The sequence below is a fragment of the Mustela erminea genome, chromosome 2 (genome assembly GCF_009829155.1).
Source record: "Mustela erminea isolate mMusErm1 chromosome 2, mMusErm1.Pri, whole genome shotgun sequence".
Classification (NCBI taxonomy): domain Eukaryota; kingdom Metazoa; phylum Chordata; class Mammalia; order Carnivora; family Mustelidae; genus Mustela; species Mustela erminea.
Genome location: NC_045615.1, coordinates 65,098,223 through 65,121,624, shown reverse-complemented (window position 1 = coordinate 65,121,624; position 23,402 = coordinate 65,098,223). Strand labels below are relative to the sequence as shown.

At 42.1% G+C, this 23,402-nt stretch overlaps 1 protein-coding gene across 2 annotated transcripts; it reads right to left on the bottom strand.

Annotated features, from left to right (window-relative positions):
- Positions 1 to 149: 149 nt before the first annotated feature.
- On the bottom strand, positions 150 to 22,365 carry LOC116584576 (cytochrome P450 2U1). 2 transcript variants are annotated; one of them, XM_032333093.1, is made up of 5 exons: positions 21,745 to 22,364; positions 7,257 to 7,892; positions 5,299 to 5,460; positions 3,627 to 3,794; positions 150 to 2,472 (listed from the first exon to the last, which is right to left on the bottom strand). In XM_032333093.1, exons 1-5 carry the CDS (start codon positions 22,232 to 22,234, stop codon positions 2,294 to 2,296), a joined length of 1,635 nt encoding a protein of 544 aa, XP_032188984.1. In that variant the 5' UTR covers positions 22,235 to 22,364; the 3' UTR covers positions 150 to 2,293. The 2 variants fall into 2 exon arrangements, 1 of the variants encoding a protein (XP_032188984.1); XR_004283239.1 differs by lacking the exon at positions 150 to 2,472 and adding an exon at positions 3,908 to 4,001 and having other exon boundaries at positions 3,708 to 3,794; positions 21,745 to 22,365.
- Positions 22,366 to 23,402: the final 1,037 nt, after the last annotated feature.

The following is a 23,402-nucleotide window of genomic DNA, read 5'->3' as shown; positions in this document are numbered from 1 at the left end:
CAGTTTAAAAGCCATGTTTCTGTTAAATTGTGACCATCTTTCTCTCTTTGGAGGTCTGCTCCCTCTTCCATTTCCTAACTGGACATTAAGTTTAAAAAATTTTTTGCTTAGCGGTTAAAACGAGAAACAAAAAACCAGACGTGATACTATTTCAGTTAAAACTGAAAGTTTATGAAAGCACCAAAAATTATGTTAAAGATGAGGATTAAAAACTAGGTATTTGGAAGATATATAAAACAAATTACTATTATTTTTATACATCTAATAAATCGAAAGGTATAAAACCATAAAATGCCAACATATACAAGGAAAGCGTTAACAGTCCTTTCAGTGACTTACCATGTAAGATGTTTTTAAAGTGCTACAGTCTGAGGCACTGTATTTAAAAGTTTAAGGAACATCTGATTTCAACAAAATCTCACGGAACAGGTTTCCCCCACCCCCCAAGTAAGCTACAAACTGCTTGGTTAGGAATGTTGAAAATTTATGTATAAATTAAGGAGTAATGAACTTGCTAATGCCAAATTATTAGTGCAATTCAAACGCATATAAAATTCCAGGAACAAACTGTCCTGCTCAAGATACAGTGTAACCACACAAGCATCATCTCATCACAAATCTAGACCACAATTGCTCCATTCGCTCACAATTCCTGGACAATCTGTTTATTTGTTTTATTGTGTTTTGTTGTTGTTGTTGTTGTTGTTGTTGTTGTTGTTTAGTTGACAAAAGTCCTCAAGGCACCTAGAGATTTGCCTGGACTTCATCCATCTGCACTGAAAACGCCAAGCAGACTCCCATGGCTCAGGAGGCAGCAGTAAGGAGTAGTGGTTTGGACAGAACTCTCCAGTCACAAGGACTCGTAGGTCTGAAATGAACAGCGGGACCTTCTAACTAGGTACCTTCACTTGGCTGATGCTCGGCTCTATCAGCTACAAAATAATGTCTTCTTACTAGAGTTTCTATAAGAATTATGCAGGCCTACAAGGAAAGTCCCAAGTGTGGTGCCAGCAGGAGGGAACGCTCCAAACTGTGGGTGAGCGTCTTAGGATCGTGGTTACTTCTCTGTCAGGAGGGGCTATGGGAGAATCCAGGAGTGCGCTGGCCATTCTTTGAAGCATTCCCTCGCTGGGGAAATACTGGCAGAGGAGGCAGGATTATTCCTCCTGGTTCAGGTCTGCCCAGAATCTTAGCATCCTGGCCGCAAGGTGGGAAAGGCTAATAGCCTTTCACATTACACCTTACACATTTCCAAGTACCCCCAAAAGGGCTCAGTGCCTTTTTTGAGAACCATTCTTCTGGAGGGACCATCCTTATGAAGGAGTGATACAGTTCTATTAACCAGATTCAGAATGCCTCTGTGTCTCTGAGAAGTACTAAGGTGAGACAGACAAAGCCTCGTGGAAGGGAGAACAAGAAAGGCATTTTTGGCACAGCCTGTATCCTTCCCCGAGGAATCCCAGAATCAGAATTCCCAAGCTCACTATTCAGGGCTCAGGTGGAAAGGTAGAGCTATAGCCCCTCAAGCAACTCAGCAGAGAGCAACTCAGCACTGTGAAGCCACCTCTTTCGCCAGTAGTTGAAACAGAAGGCAGACATACACATCCAAACAGCCCTTCCTCTCCATACCTGACAAGGGCACTCGAGTACGTCTACAAAATGTAAAAAACTAAATCACAAAACGAAAAGACAACAGTAGCAAAACAAGCCTCCCCCCTCCCAGGACTGACATAGGATCTGTGGGAAGAAAAGCTCTAACTCATCATGACCGAAACCCACATCCTTCTCTGGCAAAGTATTCAAGTTGGAACCCCGCTTCCGTGTTGTCACAGGTCTGAAGATGGAGGGTCTTCCTTCAGCTTCTGAATTTGTTCTTCTGTACTTAACAAGAGTTTTTGTGAAGTCGGGAAAGACACGTGGCATTTGACCTTCCTAAGTGCTGAGGAGGGAGAGAAGGCACGTTTTCTTAACCTCATTGGATGCATGAGTGATTGAGGCACTGAGTGATGGGGAGGAATGTTCACTGGTGGAAGCCATGGGGGAACAAATCTGGATCTCCTGCTTCCCGACCCAGCACCTGGGTCCCCATCCCCTAAGTCACAGACGTGCGTTACTAAAGTGACAGAAGCACCCTGCTGAGGGATGGTCCAAGATGATGCAAGCTCTACCCACGTCTGGTCTCCTTGTCCAAGTCTGACCAGAGGCCACTGCACTGCTGGGTCTATCGTCAACTGCAGAAGGAAGAATCTGTTGAGGAGGAAATGTATTTACATTCTCTTCTTGGGCAAGTTCTTTATCTCTTTGAAACGATAACATTAAATGGGTGTGGGGCTAGAGTTAGACCGTATCTTCCAGTCAGAATGGGTTTCTTAGAATCCTTGGGTAAAGCGAAGGTGAAACTCTGCATTAGACTCACGAACATCAGAAACAATTCCATCTTTGCCAGTTGTTCTCCCATACATACCCGCTTCCCTAAAAATGAGATCAGAAGAAAAAGCTGTGATTAGAATACCCCCGGCTCTTCCTATCTCGAGAAGAGCAATTTTTATATATCTCAATTAAGTGTTTTATATGCATATATAGAGAGTTTTAAAATAAAATGGCCACATATTCCTCATGGCTTCCCAGAGAATATGCTGCTCAGAATTTTTATGTACTTAGTTCACATTTTAATTCCTGCTCATGAAAACTTATCCTCATTCTAGATGGGAACTAGAGACAGATCCAGGCTACTCTGTCTCCTTCAGACCTACTTTATCTCTTTCCTTTGCTCTTACCTGGAAGATTAAAGAGAGAATGAGTCAGAAGAGACTCTCTGGAGCATTCCTCTTTTATAGACAGAATCCTGCATGTGCCCATCCAGGTGTCTAAAAGAGGGACTGGTGAGATTCCAGAACCCAGCCTCTCAGCCACCAGTCCAGCAGAAGGTAACGAGATGCTCTTAACACCAACAGTTTCTTGGGACTCAATCATTGAGACAGCTCAGAAAGGGAGATTTTTAGTCATATTTAAGGATTTAATGCCAATTGCTTTCATTTTGTTTTTAAAATCTGAGATGAATATAGTAGGGCTGTACTAGCTTGGTTATTTACCTCTTCTCTTACATTTGTTTGCTAAGAAAGAAATATTTTGGGGGCGCCCGAGTGGCTCAATCATTAGGCATCTGCCCTCAGCTCAGGTCATGATCCTGCGGTCCTGGGATTGAGCCCTGCGTTGGGCTCCCTGCTCAGTGGGAAGCCTGCTTCTCCCTCTCCTATTCCCCCTGCTTGTGTTTCCTCTCTCGCTGTCTCTCTGTCAAATAAATAAAATCTTAGAAAAGAAATATTTTTAAAGATTTTACTTATTTATTTTAGAGAGAGAGAGAGAGAGAGAGCATGAGTGGGGGGAGGGGGAGAGACAATCTCAAGCAGACTCTGTGCTGACTGAGCTCAAGCCCAATGCGTGGCTCCATCTTATAGCCCTGAGATCATGACCTGAGCTGAAATCAAGAGTTGAAAGCTTAACCAACTGAGCCACCCAGGCTCCCCAAGAAAGAATTATTTTTAAAACAATATCATGAAATGACACAAGATTCTTTTAGTTCTACCTCTTTAATTATGCCATTAAGAAACAAAAGTTGAACTGACCTATTCCAAAAGGAATAAATGTTTCTCTTTTAATAAGTTGTCCTTGATCATCCAGAAATCGATTAGGGTAGAAATCGTCTGGTTTCTCCCAAATGGCTGGGTCTCTGTGCACTGACCACAAGTTGGGTAATATCACTGTGCCTTTAGGAATGGTATATCCTTGGAGCACTAAAAAAAAAAAAAAAAAAAAACAAAAACAAAAAACAGTGTCATTCAACACGTTCTTACTAATAGTTCTCCCTAAACATCACTATCTGGAAAAAAAAAATCCACTTACATACCTAGCTACTTAACTTGTGGAGACTAAACACTGAGGTGCCGGAGGGTAGGGGCCAGACCTTAACAACTGGCATCCTCACCACATGCTCCCAGGACCTAGATCAAGGTAAGGCATAGGAGTTGCTCTAACAGATGTTGAGTTAATGAATTAAATCAAACAAAACCAGAAAAACATTACAAATAATAGAAAACACTGAAACAGAAATCATAGGGCATTCCAGATAAACTTTCCAAAGAATTACAAATTTTATGATACTAAAAAAAAATCATAAGAGAAAATATATTTACAATACTGCAGGGTAAAATATTTGCATGTAAGAGGACCCACATGGTTCAAACTCATGCTGTTCAAGAGTCAGCTATATTTTAAGGTAGTAAATGATAAATTATATCTACATATATGGTTTATGCATTCATGATATACCTTTTTCTTAATTTCTTCGATATTTCTAGGCTACATAGTTCATCCTGTGAATTTTTTCAAATCGTTACAAATCTCCAAAAAATTTTCCAATATTTTATTGAGAAAAGTCTGTGTATAAGTGGACCCATGAAGTTGACACTGTATTGTCCAAGGGTTAGCTGTACAGGGAAGTCAATGCAGGCTCTTAGCAGCTGACAAGTTCATATGCACACCCAGTGTATCAATTTGAAAACATGAAGTGATCCAATGTCATTTATAAGGTATTGACTCCTACAACTGCCTTATGACTATATTATATATATAATATATATATAATATATTATATATAATATGACTATGTTATATATATATTAAATATATATATTTAATATATATATATTTCACATCATGGTCTATCTCCAGAGGAGGTAAGTTCCTTCTTATGAGGGAGTTACATAGAGTCTGGGTCCTTACGTGTCAACGACATGACAAACTGGACCCATTTCAGTGTAGGTGAGAAGTTGAAACAGGTGCCCTTAGAATCAGAAGGGCTCTTCTAAGTCTTTACTATTCGTGCTTCGGTTGTAAAACCATAAAAGGTAAAGTAGGGTAATTCCCAGTTAAAATCCTTAATTTGACATATAGACTAGCTTTTCTGATCCTCCAAGAAGACTGAGAGGGGCCTGTGTTAACTTGTTTTTCCTGTCCATACAGCCATCTTAGATGGCAGCAGAACGTGCTTGACAGCGTAAGTATGCGTGCCCTGACCTCTGGAGAGCTGTTTGTAAGACAAGCTGGACAGGACCACCAGGACCTGAATAACCAACAGCTGAAGGCCAGAGCTCTCCCTGGTAAGCTGGGTAACCTTTGCTTATCCACGACATGATGTTCAACCCTCAGAATGGTCCACACGCCATCACTTCACCTCCTTTGGATTAAGAGCCTGGGCTTCCCTCAAGGGCACTCAAAGGAGAGGGATCATAGACTTGCCTGTTTTCTCCGAGGTCATGTGAGGAATGGCGAGGGGCACCACCACCGTCAGCCTCTGCACCTCCATGATGGTGGCTTCTGTGTAGGGCATTTGGGCCTTGTCAGTGAGGGAAGGGACTCTGTCAGCACCAATGACCCTTTCGATTTCTTCCTGAACCTTTTCTATTATAAAAATGAAAAACGAAACAAAACAAAATTAAACAATAACAAATAATAATCCAGAAGATAAGCTAGCAGAACTGAGACTGCCGTCCTATGCATACTTGTCATCACGTCATACCCACAACTGCTAAGCGGGCAGGTCAGACCTGACTCAGCCTTGGGGAGGGAAGCATTGGTTACACATTCCAAGTAGAGGCAACTTTGAAAAGTGGCTAACAGGACAGATAGACGGGTAAAGGAGAAAGCATTCTGGAATTAGGGAGACCTCTCAACCATTCCCTCATATGAATAATGAGTGGACTCTCTCAGGTCTTATGTGACAACATGAGGTAGCCCAGCATGGGCCCCAGGGATCCCTGCCTCTCGGTTTCACATCCTTGTACGGTCCTCTCCTACCATCCTCTCCCACCTTGTACCACGGTGGTCTGTGTGACGCACAGAAGGAAGGAAAAGGGATGGTGGGTCAGTTCTGAGCTTAGGTTATAAAAGACATGGTGGCTCCTGTCTCGGGACTTGCTCTTTTTTGAGGGAAGGCAGCTGCCAAGTCAGGCGGCCTTACTGGAAAGTCCCAAATGGTAAGGCCTGCAGCCAACAGTCAAGTGGACACGCTGTCTTAGAAGTGGACCCTTCGGTCCCAGTCAGGCCTGCAGATGCCTGCAGCTCCGGCCAACCTCTCGACAACAACTTCACGAGAAATCCTAAGCCAGACCACCTGGGTGAAATGCCCTTGGATTCCTGACCCCCAGAAACTATGAGAGATAGTATATGGTGGTTGTTTCAAGCTGCCAAATTTGGGGATAATTTGGTACTTTTAACTTGTTAACAAGTTTGTTTGTTTGTTTACTTGTTAACTAATGAAGTAAGCATGATCTTATTCGTAATAAACAGAAGATGGCCCCACAGCGATGTCTACACCCCAACCCCCCAGAACCTAGGAAAATGATACTTTTTATGTGGCAAAAAAGAGACCTTGCAGGTGTGATTTGATTAAGGGCCTTGAGATGGGCAGATGATCCTGGATTTTCTGGTGTGCACTAATTACATGGGTTTTAAAACCGAAGAACTTTTCCCAGTTTAGTGTCAGAGGGAGATCTGAGTAAAAGGAAATGCTCAGAAGAGTGGTAACATGTCTGGCTTTGAAGATGGAGGAAGGGAGCCAGGAGCCAAGGAAGTTGGAAATGGAAACTTCTCTAGAACCTCCAGGAAGGAATGCTGCCCCACCAACATTTTGATGTTAGCTCAGTGAGACACAGACCTTTAAGATAACAAATTCATGTTCATTTAAATCACTAAGTTTGTGGTGATTTGTTATAGGACAACAGAAAAGCAATACACTGTCCTTCTTGTTGGTCTTCCACTGTGAACTTCCAGACTCTACCTATCAGTATCGATGTGGTCAAAATAGCTCTGTGATCTTGAGAAAGTCACATAGCTTCTCTGGGTCCCTGGTCCCCATTTTCAGAACAAGATGACTGGTTCAGATAATCACTGTAACACCCGTTAGCCCTGGATGGTCCTTCTTTTCTAAAAGTCTTCCACTAGCATACATTTCACACCCAACCAGACGTAGAGATTTAAAGCAGGGGCAAGAAGAAAGGACGTTAGCCCCACTGTCTAGAAACTTGGGAGCTGCACTGTTAACACCTTCCCAACTCCCTATGGGATTCGAGTATTTCCACTTTGTTTACCAGCCTGAAGACACTGCTCAGTGCCAGGAGCTACAGGATTTCCCAAGCTGCTGACACCGATTTAAATACTCTGGCTTTGCTTGAATGAAGGAGGTACAGGTTAATTACCTTGAACGTCGGGGTTCAGTGACATATACAGAAGGCACCAAAGCAAGGAGTTAGTTGTGGTATCAGTCCCAGCAATGAAGAGATCACCAATGATATAAAATAAGTAATCTTCATTAAAGCTACTGTTGCTGTTATTTTTTCTCTCCTCCTCCACGTGGAGAAGGTACATGTCTATAAAGTCCTGAGGGTTCTCTACATCCAGAGACTCTCGATGGTCTTTGATGATTTTTTTAAGGAAAGTAGTAATAGCCTTTTCAATTTGTCTTAATTCCTTAAATGGTCCGAAGGGAAGATAATAGAGCCAGGAGCAGATGTTGACCAGGAGGACCTGGGTGTTCAGACAGACTTCTAGCGCTCTCGACATGAGATTGAGCATCTCCTTAAACTCGCTATTGGTGTAGTCAAAGCGCTGGCCAAAGCACAGGGAGCAAATGATGTTAGAGACAGCATTGTTGACAACGGGGAAAGGGTCGAAGGGGTCTTCTCCGTGCTTCTGCATTTCCTCTTTCACATACTGAAACTCTTCAATAATCCTGGGCTCCAAGCTCAGCTTTCCCAAGCCAAAATGACGAAGAGTTGAATGTGAGAACTTCCTCTGTTGTCTCCACACTGGGCCATAATGTGCGAACACAATCCCTACAAAAGGACAGCGAGAAAGAAGCTGAGAGAGAACAGTGCCTGATCCTACTGAGCAGGGCCTACGATGAGGCGTGACCTGTGTTTGTCAAGTCCCGTGTGCAAAATTCAGGCACAGGGAGAGATCACCACCAAGAAGAATGATTAGCAAAATTGAATTATCAAGACAGTACATGTTCCTAATAACAAAAATCATATCCAATAAAGCTTATTATGATAGGTAGGAACTCCCGGTAAAATGAAAAGGAAAGAATTTCAATTTCCAGAGTTGGCATAAATTTCCAAATCTTAGGCTTCATTAAGAGTAAATCCAGGCTTAAAAAGTGCTTCAGGCTGGATATTCCCATATTCTCAGCATTCTGAATAGAATGAGGCAGGGACATTATTGGATTGTGCCGACCATTAAGATCCCAGTTTCTGGCATCATTTTGGGGATATAGGAGGAGCTTGTTAAATATTAACTGAAAAAATCAACAGCCCAACTGGATTATAAACCCCAGCTATCAGTTTGGATCCGAATAGCTGGCAGGTACTCTAAAATGTCTGTTGCTGGCAATAGCCCTACTTTAAAAACCTCTGAACTCAAGGTCTCCACAACTCTACCTTATTTGATCCTCTCTTACGTTATACATGTCCCACCACCAAAGCCCAACAGAGTCGTTCCAAGATGTTGTGTCAAATTGTTTTCAAATATTCGTTTCCTATCACCTATTTCACCCTCTTATTTTCCATGAGCCCTTTATTGTTCCAGCTGGTTCTCCTTTCCCATTTTTTTTAAAAAAAAAGATTATCTATTTATGACAGAAAGAGACAGGGAGAGAGGGAGCACAAGCAGGAGTATGAGAGGGAGAAGGAGGCCTCCCACTGAGCAGGCAGCCTGACGTGGGGCTCGATCCCAGGACCCTGGGATCCTGACTGAGCTGAGGACAAACACTTAATGACTGAGCCACCCAAGTGCCCCTCTCCTTTCCCATTTTTAATCGACATCATTTCTGGTACTTTTGAAGACATGCTTCACGTATTTAACAAATATTTCTGAATGCTGACTATGTGCCCGGCACTGGGATGTTGTAAATATAGACCCTTCTCTGTGGTTAAATCTCACAGTCTTGAACACCTCCATAAAATGCCCTTCAAAATAGACATCCGTGTGGTCAAACAAATGAGACAATCTATCAACTCAGCTTTTCTCCTTGGACTCTGCCACATATCTGCTCAAATCCACAGCAGCTGCCTTCCTAGATCTTCTGTTCAGGTGTCTGGTAACTTCTGTGTGGCATTATTTAGGACTTTTCTTAGACTCTCCTGTGTTGGACCTATTTCCCAGATTCTACTTCTTCCTCTTTCTTGTTTCTTTCCCTGATTTTGCTAAAGCAAAAATGCCTGGGAGGCAAATTTCTAAGATTTTTTAAAAAAACATATTCTACCTCTTCTACTTCCTCAGAATTTTGAAGACATTGCTAAGAGTAGATTGATGAGTCATAAAATATGTATATCTTCGATGTACAGAAGACTTGCCAAGTTATGATATGAAGTGCTTAATGTACATTGTCTTAATCACTGTTACTTTTTTAAGATACAAATAAGACTTCATAGTAAGTCTTAACATCTAATAGGAAACCCCCCTTCTTGTTTTCTTTCAAAACTATTTTTTATTTATTTTTATTTATTTTTATTTTTATTTTTTTTAAAGATTTTATTTATTTATTTGACAGAGAGAGAAATCACAAGTAGGCGGAGAGTCAGGCAGAGAGAGAGAGAGAAGCAGGCTCCCGCTGAGCAAAGAGCCTGATGCGGGGCTCGATCCCAGGACACTGAGATCATGACCTGAGCTGAAGGCAGCGGCTTAATCCACTGAGCCACCCAGGTGCCCCCAAAACTATTTTTAAATTATTATTATTCTTGGCTCTTCACTCTTTTATAAAACTTTGAAGTCAGTTTGTTTTTTCAAGTTCTATTAAAAAAAAACTTTGGGGATTTTCACTGGAATTGCATTTAATTTACAGATGTGAAAACTGCCTTCTTTCTGATAATTGAAGCTGCTTGCAGTGCAAGAATAAATCCAGTTTTGGTTACAGTTTTATTTTGGTTTTAATTGTTGGATTTGATTTCCTAATATATTTTTAAAAGACTTATTTATTTATTTTAGAGATCAAGAGTAGTAGCAGCAGAGGGAGAGGGAGAGAGAATCCAAAGCAGATTCCAGCCGAGTGTGGAGCCCAATGCAAAGCTCCATCTCACAACCCTGAGATCATGACCTGAGCTGAAACCAAGAGTGAGATGCTTAACCAACTGTGCCACCAGGGCCCCCCCTAATATTTTTTTCATGGCCAATAAATTTCCACTCTCATAATACACTTGTCTGAATATACTGGCCTCCTGAAATGAGCCAGTGTATACTCTTTCTCTCTGGAAGAATCTGTCTAAAATTATAATGATACATTCCTTTTTTTTTTTTCTTTCATGCTTTTGTTCTTTTCCAGATACATAAGGTTGGTCATCTAACTCACTAGTTTTCAGACCTTTATCCCAATAAATAACTTAAGAATCTACATTTGCCTCTGAGTACCACATAAGCTACAGTCCACAAGTATTGTTTGCATGCATTTTCATTATAATCGTGTTTAAAAATTTTTTGTTATAATTTTTTTTGCTACCTAAATTTATTGGTCTTACACTGATTTTTGGCACTAATGAGGCTTGCTTTTTAGCCTAGTATGTGATCGATTTTAATAAAATTTCCAAAAAAATTGAGAAGAATTTTTATCTAAATCAGTTGTTGGATACAGGGTTCTTTATATGTCCAGTAGAAACCTGATAAATGTTGGAATCCAATCTTTTGTATCCTTAGCAAATTTTTATCTTCCTGCTCTCTCAATTATTCAAATACTAATGTTAAAATATTTTGGTATGCTGGTACATTTACCAACTTCTCTTTGCAATTCTGCAAGTTTTGCTACAGAATTCTGCTATGTAGCTCTTTATAACTATCTATCTATCTTTTCTCTTAGATGTATATACACTTAGGTACATGCAAGTTTAAAATTATTATATATACCTGGTTTAATAAAAAGCTTCCTTTATCACCACTTAATTCACTACTTCTTAACAATGATTTGACTTAAAATATATATTGTCAAAAGTATATGTAAAGTAAATGTTGTCAAAAAGATATCAGCTTTCCTTTTTAAAGTATTATCTCAGTATAACATTTTCCTTTCATTTATTTTGAATTTTAATGTACCCTTATGTTTGGGATATGTCTCTTTTTGGGGGGAGGGTATGTCTCTTTTAAAATAGCATACATTTGGGGGGACCTGGGTTGGTCAGTCAGTTTCAGCTTGGTTTTGGCTCAGGTTGTGATCTCATGGGTCATTGAGATCAGCAGGGTCAGGCTCCAGACTCAGTGGGATTCTGCCTGGGGATTCTCTCCCTCTGCTCCTCCCCCTGTGAACATTCTCATGCATGTTCTAATAAGTAAGTAATCTTTTTAAAAAATTTATTAATATTACATTTGGGTTTTTTAAAAAAATCCATTCTAACAAAAATATCCATTCCAGCAATCTCTTAGCCAGTCAATTTTTCCATTTACATTTAATATAATTACCAATTTATTTTTAATATATTATTTTGAACTTTGTCCTACTGTATCTGTTCTTCTTCTTTTCTTCTCTTGCCCTTTTTTGACTTAGAGAAACAGAGTGAATTCTCACCCTCAAATTTTTAACACATTTATTTACAGTCTGGATTAACAATCAGCAAACTTCAGCCCACAGGGCAAATCCAGCCTGTTGCCTCTTTTTATGGTCAAAAAAAAATATATATATATATTCAACAAAGATTAGTTTTTGCTTTTTAAATGGTTGGGAAAAAAAATCAAAACAATATGTCATGGGGGCGCCTGGGTGGCTCAGTGGGTTAAAGCCTCTGCCTTCGGCTCAGGTCATGGTCCCAAGGTCCTAAGATCGAGCCCCACCTCGGGCTCTCTGCTCAGCAGGGAGCCTGTTTCCTTCTCTCTCTCTCTGCCTGCCTCTCTGCCTACTTGTGATCTCTGTCTGTCAAATAAATAAGTAAAAATCTTTAAAAAATATTTAAAAAACCCAATATGTCATGAAACCCATGACATTCACATTTCAGGGTTTATAAATAAATGTTACTAGAGCACAGCCAGTTAATGAGCCACTGTACTTCAGTTACATGTAGTCTGTGGCTCTTTTGCACTAAAATGGCAGGGTACTTGCAGCAGGGATTGTTGGTAGGAGAGAACACTTTCTCTCCCAGGGCCCAAGCCAAGACAGACAAATTTCCCTGTTTTCTTGTGCTGGTGGCCAGGTTTGTCAGGTGTTCTTTGTCAAATTCAATCTTTCACTCAAAGTGAAATTCTTCAAGAGTCCTCTTTTATCTAGAGGCAACTTTTCATCTTGTGTGATAGAAGGTCATATCTCTCTGCCCTCCCTCCACTTAATCCACATCCTTGTCCAAGGGGTCACTAAAACCTAAGAGTGCCCAGAGCATTTACTTTCTGTTTTCTGAGGGAGTGGCTGTGGTGATAAGGAACTGGTCTAGCTGTATTTTATATGTACTTCAAACTCAGTGGCTCATCCCTGTCCCCTGTAATCACTGGACCTCCAATTCCTGAGACTTTCTGGGGTTCTGCAGGGTAAACTGTCTCACCCTCCACTAGTACACTCCTCTCCTCCATGTAGACACTTAGGGAGTGGTCATCCTCCACTCTATGAAGTCATTGACGAATCCTAGGTCTACTTTTTATCTTCGAATGTTGTGGTGCAGGATTGTAGATTCACTTCACTATGGACAGAGTGTGTGCTTCTGTTAAAAGTCCCTCTGTTTTAGTGTGTGATTATCAAGACAAAGAAGAAATGGAAATGTCTTAACCATTCCTGACACTAAAATTCTCCCTTGATTCAATTAAGCCCCATAAATTATTTCCTAGGCAAATGCAGCTTAGTCACTCTTCCTGCAATTAACCATGGCCAAGTCTTGCTGATTCAGTATGGAGACATTGGTCCCCTTCTTTTTCCTCACTTCATGATTTGACACTAATTTTAACTGCTGTCTAATTTAAGATATCACACATGACATCTGTGCTTTGTCCTATTTCTCAAGAAACTATTTTTCTTTTATTAGGTCTTCAGCCTGTATCATCTACTATCTTTCAAACTGTACATTTGTATTCAAACATATTTTACCTATTAAAATGCCTCTTTTCTAACAGTTTTTCCAGTATTTATGTAGAGTCCCCATGTGCCAATTGCTAAAGGAATATAAATTAAAAAGACATAATACCTCTCTTTAAGGTGTTAGTCTTTTGAGGAACTAGATCAACCAACAATCCATATCCACTGTTGTATGTTAGACTGTACTGAAATTGCATACTGTATTGAATGCTCTATGTTGGATTGTACTGAATTTGCAGAGTCGGAATATATGCTGTTGAATGTGGTACTGTTGGGATGTGTTGTCTTGAATTTTTCTGTTGGACTGTGCTGAAGTTGCACAGTTGGAGTGCACAGTATTGAATGTTTCATGTTGGACTGTATTGAATGTTGCACTGCTAGGATATATTGATTGGATGCTGTATGTCAGAGGTGTACTGAAGCTGTAATGTAGACAAAGGAAGGAGCACCACGTCAGCTGAGGGAAGCTGGCACTTCTCCGAAGAGAGGACACGTGAACAGATGCCACATTTGTAAATAAAGGTGTGTGTGAAGGCACATTTTAGAAAAATAAAAAACTTGAGCAAAGTTAAAGAGGATGTGGGGCACCTGGGTGGCTCAGTGGGTTAAGGCCTCTGCCTTCGGCTCGGGTCATGATCCCAGGGTCCTGGGATTGAGCCCCGCATCTAGCTCTCTGCTCCGCAGGGAGCCTGCTTCTTCCTCTCTCTTTCTGCCTACCTGCGATCTCTCTCTGCCAAATAAATAAATAAAATCTTAAAAAAAAAAAAAGTTAAAGAGGATGTTACAAGAAGGGCTAAATTATCTTTAGAAAGAATCAGGTTAAGATAAGGCAAGGAGATGGAGAGAACCTACTCAGAAGTGGCGGATATTTGAAGACTGGGACATCTGACAATAAGTTGACAGGTATGAAATCCTGGACAAAAGAGGTGACCCAGGAGACCACGCCTGAGAATGCTCGGATGAGTGGCACATGGAAAGAATTAAAGGCCTCAAGCTTCCAAACTTCACAAAACACTCATGTTTCAGAGCCAGAATGGCTTAAGGTCTTAGGACTGTCTGAAAGAGATTCAGGCCCTTTCTACAGTTGCTGACCTCTCCACTCCTAGCCCTGAAAAGCAACTGTATTCATGGATATATACAAGCGCTTCATTTCAAGGAGGATGATAATACTAAAACATAAAAATGTCTCCAAAGCAAAAATTAGGACTCTTCTTGTTGGGAATGACAAAAATATATCCTTAGGTAGGTTTGACAAAAATATAACCTGAAGTAGGTTTGGCAAAAAGGCCAATTAGGCTGTGGAAACAAAAGCAGGAAAAGCTGGGCGTTATCAGATCAGAGAAGACTAAAGCCCACACAACTCTTTCTCCCTGCACCGATTTTTCACTACTTTCTGCATGGCTTCATTTCTTCCCTATTGCAAACCACCTTTTCCAAGCATCAGGAGCTATTTTGGGATTCCTAATCTCCCATTTTCCCCACCAGAGAGAAAAGACCAGATCGACGTTGAAAAATGCTGGAGGAGGATTCAAATGCTTTAGTCCAGTATTTCATGATGATAGCAATTTGGATACCCGAGGTTTATTTTGTGTCTTGAGTTTTCTGAACTACACTGTAAATATAAATTCTTGAGTTCTGTGCCCAGCCTACAGAGGAGCCACTGGTACAGAGACGTAAGATATTCTGATCAAGTCATCTTTGATCTGGGTCTATCCCTTGACTAATCACTGGCCAGAGAGGGGAGTTCATATAAAGATAGGGCATCTCATGCTCCAAAGGCAGTCAGTGGGTACAAAGGTGTGGTGAAGACAAAGAGGTCCTCAGAGGGGAGAGCTTGTCCGAGGAATAGGTGGTAGAAAGTTGAAACAAAAATCCACTTAAACCAAATACAGGATAGGCTAAACAGACTGTGATACATTCTCACAAAGGAATGGTGTACAGCTCTTATGATCTTTGCAGGAGAATACTGAATAATGTGGAAATATACTCAGAAAATTTAAGCGACAAAAACAATGTGAATATGACTCCATTTTAAAGAAGGAAATACATTTTTAAAAAATACATGTAAGAGGTGCCTGGGTGGCTCAGTGGGTTAAGCCTCTGCCTTCAGCTCAGTCATGATCTCAGGGTCCTGGGATCAAGGCCCACATCGGGCTCTCTGCTCAGCAGGGAGCCTACTTCCCCCTCTCCCTCTGCCTGCCTCTCTGCCTACTTGTGATCTCTTGTCTGTCAAATCAATAAATAAGAAACCTTTAAAAAAAATACATGTAAAATGTGATGAGCACTAGGTGTTACATGCCACTGATGAATCATTGAACACTACACCTGAAACTAATGATGTATTATATGTTGCTAATTGGTTCTACACTTCTAAAAAAGGAAAAAAATACATGTACAAATACAAATAGAAAAAATACTGGAAGGCTGCCACAGGCTGAATGTTTGTGTCCCTCTCCAAATTCATATGCTAAATCCCAGTGCCCAATGGGATGGTATCTGAAGGGAGGTCTTTGGGAGGAGACTGAAATCATGAAGGTGGAGCCCTCATGAAGGAGGTCAGTGCCCCTGTAAAGGAGGCCCCCGAGATCTCCCTTGCCCCTCTTCCAGCATGTGAGGTTACACATGGCCATCTGGGGACTAGGAAGCGGGTCCCCACAAGACACCAAGTCTGCTGGGGCCTTCACCTTGCCCTTCCCAGCCTCCAGAACTGTTAAGAAATCAGTTCTGCTGACGATAAGCCACCCAGCTTGGTCCTCTGTTAAAGCAGCTCAAATAGGCTAAGACAAAGGCAATACATAAATGATTCACAGACCTGTGCCCCTGGGCCAAATCATACATTATATGTTAATAAAAATAACTTTTTAAAATGTCAATAATGGTTATCTCAAAATAACAGTGATCATAGAGATTTTCAATTCTATTTGGAAAGAATGGAAAGGAATTCTTTTTTTCCTTTCCCACGTTTCATGTTTTATAGTAATATACATACACTAAAGTAAAAATACTTAGTTTACATTAAATGACGCAATTTCCATTTATCACACATGTATTTTCTTCCTCCTGAAGCAGAGAAGGCGCTATCCATCCACTGATTATATTTGTCCTTTCTTTCTGTAGCGTCAGAGAAATGTTCCTCTTAGTGGGAATTCAGGCCTTCTTGATATGAATACATAATGATTTCAAATACCTATTTTACTGCACTTACTACAAAATTTGGTTATCCTGCTTTCCTCGTTCATTTTTAAATTCATTTGAACTTTCATTTTCTATTTTCATTTCCTAATTTCATTTTTGTATCATGTTCCCCTTTAAAGTAGTCAACACTGACTAGTCTATACTTTTAAACTTCTTCCAAATTTCCTTACTTTCCATTTTTATGGCTCTACAGCTTGCTTTCGCTCTTGTTCAAAGCCTCTAGCAATCTTTTAAAATTAGAAAGGATCTAATTTCTATCAACAAGGAAATAAATCAGCTAACAAAAACTGGAAGTAGAAAGGTAATTTCAAGGGCGCCTGGGTGGCTCAGTGGGTTAAGCCGCTGCCTTCGGCTCAGGTCATGATCTGGGGGTCCTGGGATCGAGTCCCATGTCGGGCTCTCTGCTCAGCAGGGAGCCTGCTTCTCTCTCTCTCTGCCTGCCTCTCTGTCTACTTGTGATCTCTCTGTCAAATAAATAAATAAATAAATCTTTAAAAAAAAAAAAAAAAAGAAAGGTAATTTCAAGGCAGCTGGGTGGCTCAGTCAGTTAAGCATCTGACTCCTGATTTCAGCTCAGGTCATGATCTCAGGGTCGTGAGATCAAGCCCCCACACGGGGCTCCATGCTGGTTGTAGAGACAGGTTAAGATTCTTCCATCTTTCCCTCCCAGCCCCCACTCCCTGATCTTGCGTGAACTCTCTCAAACAAACAAATAAATAACATATATAAGTTTAAAAAAAAATACCAAATGAAGCTCTGTATTGTTTATGAATCTGAAGCAAATCTGAGTGGTAAATAAATGAATTTATATTGCTCTCTGAACTTCATATTTGAAATATTTTGTAATAAAAATGTGATGTGCAAAACCTTTGAGAAGAAGTAGACCACGTTTAGAGTAAAGCACTCTTTGGTAGCCTTGGTTCTAACTTTGTAACTTTATTTCCTATTCCTGCTCAGAAAAACAATTATATAGATTAAAGAATATGATGGCCATGGCTAATGTGAAATATCTCTATGGCATATTTAGCTTACTATAGTCTTCATGGGCTTAAAAGAAGATCAACTTGTCTAAGCATGATATTTTGAAAAATTCAAATATAATAAACAAAATAAACAACCTCCCACATTCTAGAACTTTTTGGCAACATGCTGTCAACTATTTCACGCCTACCTGCACATATCACTGTTTATGAAACATTCACTTCTCTGCTAGTCTTGCAACTTTAGCAGCAACATTCTCCAAAAATATATTGTAATCAATAATTTATTAACCTCTAATTCCTAATACTGTTTCTCTTTCTCCTATTCTCTACACATCTCTTTCCTAGGCAACTTCACATTTTATAATTCTACCATTGGAAACAGTAGCCAAAGGTAGCCAAGTAGCTCAGCCTTTAGTTCTCATGGCTTCTCTCTTCAGGCTGATAACTTCAGTCTATCCTTTTCTTGATCTATAAAGTCTGCTCAGAATTTGTCTGGTCCTTCCGCCTCTGAGGGACATCTTGAAATAAACTCACATTCTCCCCTTTTATTCTTCACCGTTGAAAAAGTTCCATTAAAAACATTCCTCAGCTATCTCCATTTTCCTATTCAGATTATCTGTTCTCTACTCTAGGTTAATGCCACAAGTACTTCCTTTGTGACTATGGTTCTTCCTTCACCTTCTCTTGTCCATCACCTTCACCAGCCACAGTATTTTTCTCAGTTTACAGCCCATGATCCAACACACATCCATTAGAATACCAGAGCAGTATCACCTAAAAAATCCTGTCTCTTGCAGGAATGAATATTTTGAGATGCTGAAACACCAAGTTACCCCAGATTCCCAGTCTCTTCCTACATAAAGGATCTAATAATAAGTTGTGACCCAACTAATACTTAGAAACTGTTTCTTACAGATTTTCAGCAAACCATAAACCCACCAAGGACCTCAAAGAAGGAAATCTAACTCATATCTTAAAAAAAAAAATCCAGAGGAAAAGACAGACATGCAAAAAAAAAAAAAAACAATATAATGTAGTAAGTGCATCAGACATGCAAAAAAAATTATAATGTGGTAAATGTATCAACAGATGCTTATATGCACATAGCTACTCATTTCTTGATTACCTACTTGTACCAATTAAGTGGGGGAAAGAGTGGTTCATAAGACAAACCAAATCTTGGCCCTCACAGAGTTTCTATCCCATTGGTAGGTGGGGCTTGTAGTAACCTAAATATTTTCACGGTGTTCAGTGACTGAAATATGAACAAGATAAAATAAGTTGTGATATTGGGCAGTGTCTAAAACAGAACTGAAAGGTGACAACTGGCCTGAGAGAAAATAAGGAGTCGATCAAAGTGAGAAGTTATTCCACATCCAAGGACAACAAACACAGCAGACTGGAACAGTCACGAGCTTGGCAGAAATCTGCCTAATTTTTCTAGAACAGGTAGAAATGTACAAGTAAAGGCAGAATCAAAAGAGCTAAAGTCAGAAAGGCAGGCAGGGATCAAGTTGTTTGGGGCACAATAGGTCAAGGATGGAGCTGGAGGCAAGTTTGATTCATGGGGTTTTTTTTGTTTGTTTTGTTTTTAAAGATTCTATTTATTTATTTGGCAGAGAGAGATCACAAGTAGGCAGAGAGGCTGGCAGAGAGAGAGAGAGAGAGAGAGAGGAGGAAGCAGGCTCCCTGCTGAGCAGAGAGCCCGATGCGGGGCTCAATCCCAGGACCCTGGGATCATGACCTGAGCCGAAAGCAGAGGCTTTAATCCACTGAGCCACCCAGGCGGCCCTGATTTATGGTTTTTAAAAAGAGATCCTTTTGGCTGCTGTGTGGATTAAAAAAACAAGAGTGGAAGCAAGCAGGCTAGTTAAAAGCCTTCAAGCGTCAGATGAAAAATGATGGTACTGACTGAGGGTGCTGACAACGGAAATGGAAACAAGTGGGTGGATGTAGAATTGTGTCTGCAGGAGGAAGGGATGAGATATGCTGACTGACTGGCCGGAGTGGAAGGGGAGCAGGTTTTGAAATAAAACAGTGGAACCATGGAGAAAGGGTAGCTCACCTCTCCTTGGTGGAGTGGAGAAGTATGTCAGCGAACACATTCTCAAAGAGGTGACTTTCAAGCAGGTATGCAAAAAATGGAAAATAACAAGTGTGGGTGAGGATGTGGACAGACTAGAACCTGGTTCATTGCCTCCAGGGAATGTAAAATGGCGCAGCTGCCATGGAAAATAGTAGGACAGTACTCAAAAACTTAAATATAGAATTGCCATATGATCAAGCAATTCTATTTCTGGGTTTCTACCAAAAGAATGAAATGGAGAAGGACTTGAATGGATGTGTGCCATGTTCCCAGCAGCATTTTTCATAGTCGCTAAAAGGCAGAAGTACCCAAGTGGCATCAGGGGACAAAAGGCTAAACAAAATGAGTTCTAGAAATTCAATGGAATGGTATTCAGACTTAAAAAGGAAGGTAATTGGGCACCTGGGTAGCTCAGTTGGTTAAGCGACTACCTTCAGCTCAGGTCAGGATCCTGGAGTCCTGGGGTCCAGTCCTGCATCAGGCTCCCAGCTCCATGGGGAGTCTGCTTCTCCCTCTGACCTTCTCCCCCCTCAAGCTCTCTCTCACTCAAATAAATTAACCAAAAAAAAAAAAAAAACTCCCCCCAAAAAAAACCCTCAAAAAAAAAAAAAAAAAAAAAAGGAAGGCAATTCTCGCACAAGCTACAACAGGGAAGAACCTTAAAACATGATGCTAAGTGAAAAATGTCAACCACAAAAGGACAAATAATGTATGATACCACTTATATCAAGTACCTAGAACAGAACAGTGGTTGCCAGAGGCTAGAGAGAAGAAGGAAGGGTTTTTGTTTGTTTGTTTTTTGTTTAATTTTGAGTAATCTCTATCCCCAATGTGGGGCTTGAACTCATGGCCCCAAGATCACAGCTGAATGCACCACCAACTGAGCCAGCCATGTGTCCCAAGGAGGAAGTTGTTAAATATTTGTTTAATGGGTATGATGTTTCAGTTTTCCAAGATGAAAAGTGTTCTGCAGATAGTTGTAATGGTTTCACAACAATGTCAATGACTTAGTGTCACTGAACTTAAAAACGATTAAGATGGCAAATTTTATGTTATGTGATCTCACCACAAATTTTTTTTTAATAAAAAGGGAGAGAGGCGCCTGGGTGGCTCAGTGGGTTAAAGCCTCTGCCTTCAGCTCGGGTTATGATCTCGGGGTCCTAGGATCAGGCTCTCTGCTCAGCGGTGAGCCTGCTTCCTCCTGCCTGCCTCTCTGCCTGCTTGTGGTCTCTATCTATCAAATAAATAAGTTAAAAAAAAGGGGGGGGGAGCAAACAGGAGTTCTCCAGGCAGCCATGAGATGGAAAGAAAATTCTAGGTAGAAGCAGCAGTGATGTGTGAAGGCACGGAGTTGGTGAATTATGAACAGTGACATTTGTTTTTCAGTGGGATATTTAAAACATTATGATCATCATTTCTATTCATTTAAAATCCTGATGCAGAACTCTGGCTTAATCAGATTCAAAAAAGCCTGGATCTCTTTATGCCACATTCCACATTCTCCTAGATATCAATCTAGTAGTGAAGACTTACATCCAGTTACAAAATTATGCAGCCCCAGTTTTGTTAAGTGCGGTAAAGTTAAAGCAGTTGTGCACAGAAATTGGTTCCAAAAGGGAGCTTAACCTGGATAGGAAGTGAGAAAAAATTTCCGGAGGGAAAGACATTTAAATGTAACACCTGACTGATGAAAAGCAATTAAAATAACATCTGACTCAGATTAAAAAAAAAAAAGTCTGGGTCTATAGCAGCCAGTAAGACAAAGGGTAAAACTGATAAACAAAGGGGTGGGGTGATGGAGTTAGGGAAAGGGTAAATGTGATCTTTTATTGCAGTAGGTAATATGTTTCCCAACATTCAAATCTGCCCAACTTGGATTTCCAGAAGCAGACAGCAGAAGCTACAAACCCAGTAAAAGAGGTTTGCCAATAGGCTCCTAACATGTTTCCTGGACCTTTTATCTTATGGAAAATACCTTCTTAAGCTCTCATTCAGAACTCAGAAGCTGTAAAGAATATCCCTGCCTCCTTCTAACATGGCCAAGGTTTCCCCCTGGGGACACACAGCCTTGAGAATGAGGCCTTGCTCTGGGAAGGACAGAACATCCCTGGAAAGGTAGAACCTGGCTTTTACACATCCCTCCCACCCCTGTCCCCATTACCCTTCCTTAACTTTCCGGTGGGTTTCCTACTTCCGATCTCCGACTATGGTCGAGTCACCCATCCAGCAGCTCAGCACGATCTTAAGGGCACCGTTAACCGGTCGCGCGACGCCGCTCCCTGCCACTTCGGGGCTGGGTGCGGGTGGGCTCGGTGCGGCTGCTGGAAAGGGCGCAGGAGGCGCCGCATCGCGCATTCACGCTGCCCGCGACCCCCAAGGCTCCAGCTCACCCTTCTCCTTGGTTACGAGGGAGACCAGGGGCACCCGCGGGCGGTCGCTAAAGATCTCGGCCTGCTGCACCAGCGCCTCGCGCACACTGTGGAAGTCGCTGAGGACCACCACCAGGTAGTGGCCGATGAAGAAGCTGAAGACGTTGCCGTAGACGCGGGCCAGGTCGGCCAGGAGCAACTGCGGGCTCAGCGCCGAGGGCTCCGTCCCTGCGGCCCTCGCCCGGCGGTGCAGCCAGCTCTTCCGTCGGAGGAACGGAGGCAGCAGCACGAAGCCGAAGTTGCCCACCACGGGCCAGGGCGTGGGCCCGGGAGGGATGCCCCGCGCCCGGTGCCGCCACAGCCAGCTCCAGCCGAGCAGCGCCGCGAGGCTGAGCAGCCAGAGCGCGCCGCCCGTGGGGTCCAGCCGCAGCAGCCCGGGAGGCGCGGGCAGCAGGCGCAGAGGCCAGGGCGAGCCCTCGGCGGGGGGCTGCGGCAGCCCGGGGGAGGCCATGGCCGGGCGCCGGGGTCCGCAGCCTCGGCTTCCTCGGGCGGACCCTTGGAGACCGCAAGCTGACTGCGGCGCCAGCTCCCCGGGCGCCCGCAGCTGACGGCGCCGCGGGGCGCGGGGCGGGGAGAAGGGCGGCGGAGGGCGCCCCGGATTGGCCGCGCGCACCGCCCGCCTCCAATCAGCTACGCCCGAGCAGAAACGGGGACGCGCTCGCAGCGTGGTAGAAGCGGTCCTCTGGGAGGCGGGGCGCGCGATCCGAAAGTTTGACCCCAAAGTCCTGTCGGGCTTCTTCTCCGGGTCGGGCAGGGCAGTTACTGCCCTTGACACAAAGATGCTTGCGTTCCGATTGGCTGTTGGGTTTCCTCGTGTTACCCATGTGTCATTTGAGTGCATGAACGGTGCTTGAACAGGCCGCTGACATGACTCAGCCTCAACACCAGCGCCTCTACCCTAAGGGTCCCCGCCCCCCTCGGTAGCAAAAAGACTGCGTTTGTCTGAAGCAGGACTCGGAAAGAAGAGGCCGTTTCCTCCGTTCAGAGACAGGAGGACGATGGGAAAGCAAAGTGCAGAATTTGCAGGTGCAGACAGCTAACGTTGCGGGAAGGATGGGCGGGGTGGGGGCTTGGGGGAGTAAAGCTCTCAGAACTTGCCTCTGGCAGAACTTTGTGCGGAGAGCGAAAGCTCAGCGTTTATTTAAACACGTAGCCTGGGTAAAACAGCGAGCCTAATCCAGGGATACATTAAAAAAAAAAAAAAAAGAAAAGAATAGACTTGGAAGATTAAAGTAGCTAATAATATAAAAAGAAAATTAATCGGGTGAAGAGGGATGACAATATTATTATTGGTATGAGGCCAACCCTGAAATGCTGAGATTTTCATACAATTAAGTATGAATTGTATAATACGTTTAAGGCAAAGTCCTTTAATCTTCCCCGATAATGGCTCCTAAGAACTTTCCTTTCCATCTCCTATACGCTAAACCCTCTGATTTCTCGTCAATGTGAAGTTGACACATAGAATTGTCGATAGCAGATGACTTATCTACTGAAAGGTCAGTTTCTTAAGAATCAATCTAATTGATCGTAATGAACAAAGTTCTTTTCCGAATTTCAGATGCCTTTTAATTCTTCCCCATACATAGACCCTAAAAGTTCGAACACCACGGACTACT

What these genes read in the sequence shown, in the direction of transcription:
- LOC116584576 (XM_032333093.1), bottom strand. Translation starts at nt 22,234, where the DNA reads ATGGCCTCCCCCGGGCTGCCGCAGCCCCCCGCCGAGGGCTCGCCCTGG. An exon ending in ACTGAACCCCGACGTTCAAG is followed by an intron (nt 5,461 to 7,256) that starts GTAATTAACCTG and finishes TTTTTATAATAG; the next exon opens with AAAAGGTTCAGGAAGAAATC. An exon ending in ATTTATTCCTTTTGGAATAG is followed by an intron (nt 2,473 to 3,626) that starts GTCAGTTCAACT and finishes TCTCATTTTTAG; the next exon opens with GGAAGCGGGTATGTATGGGA.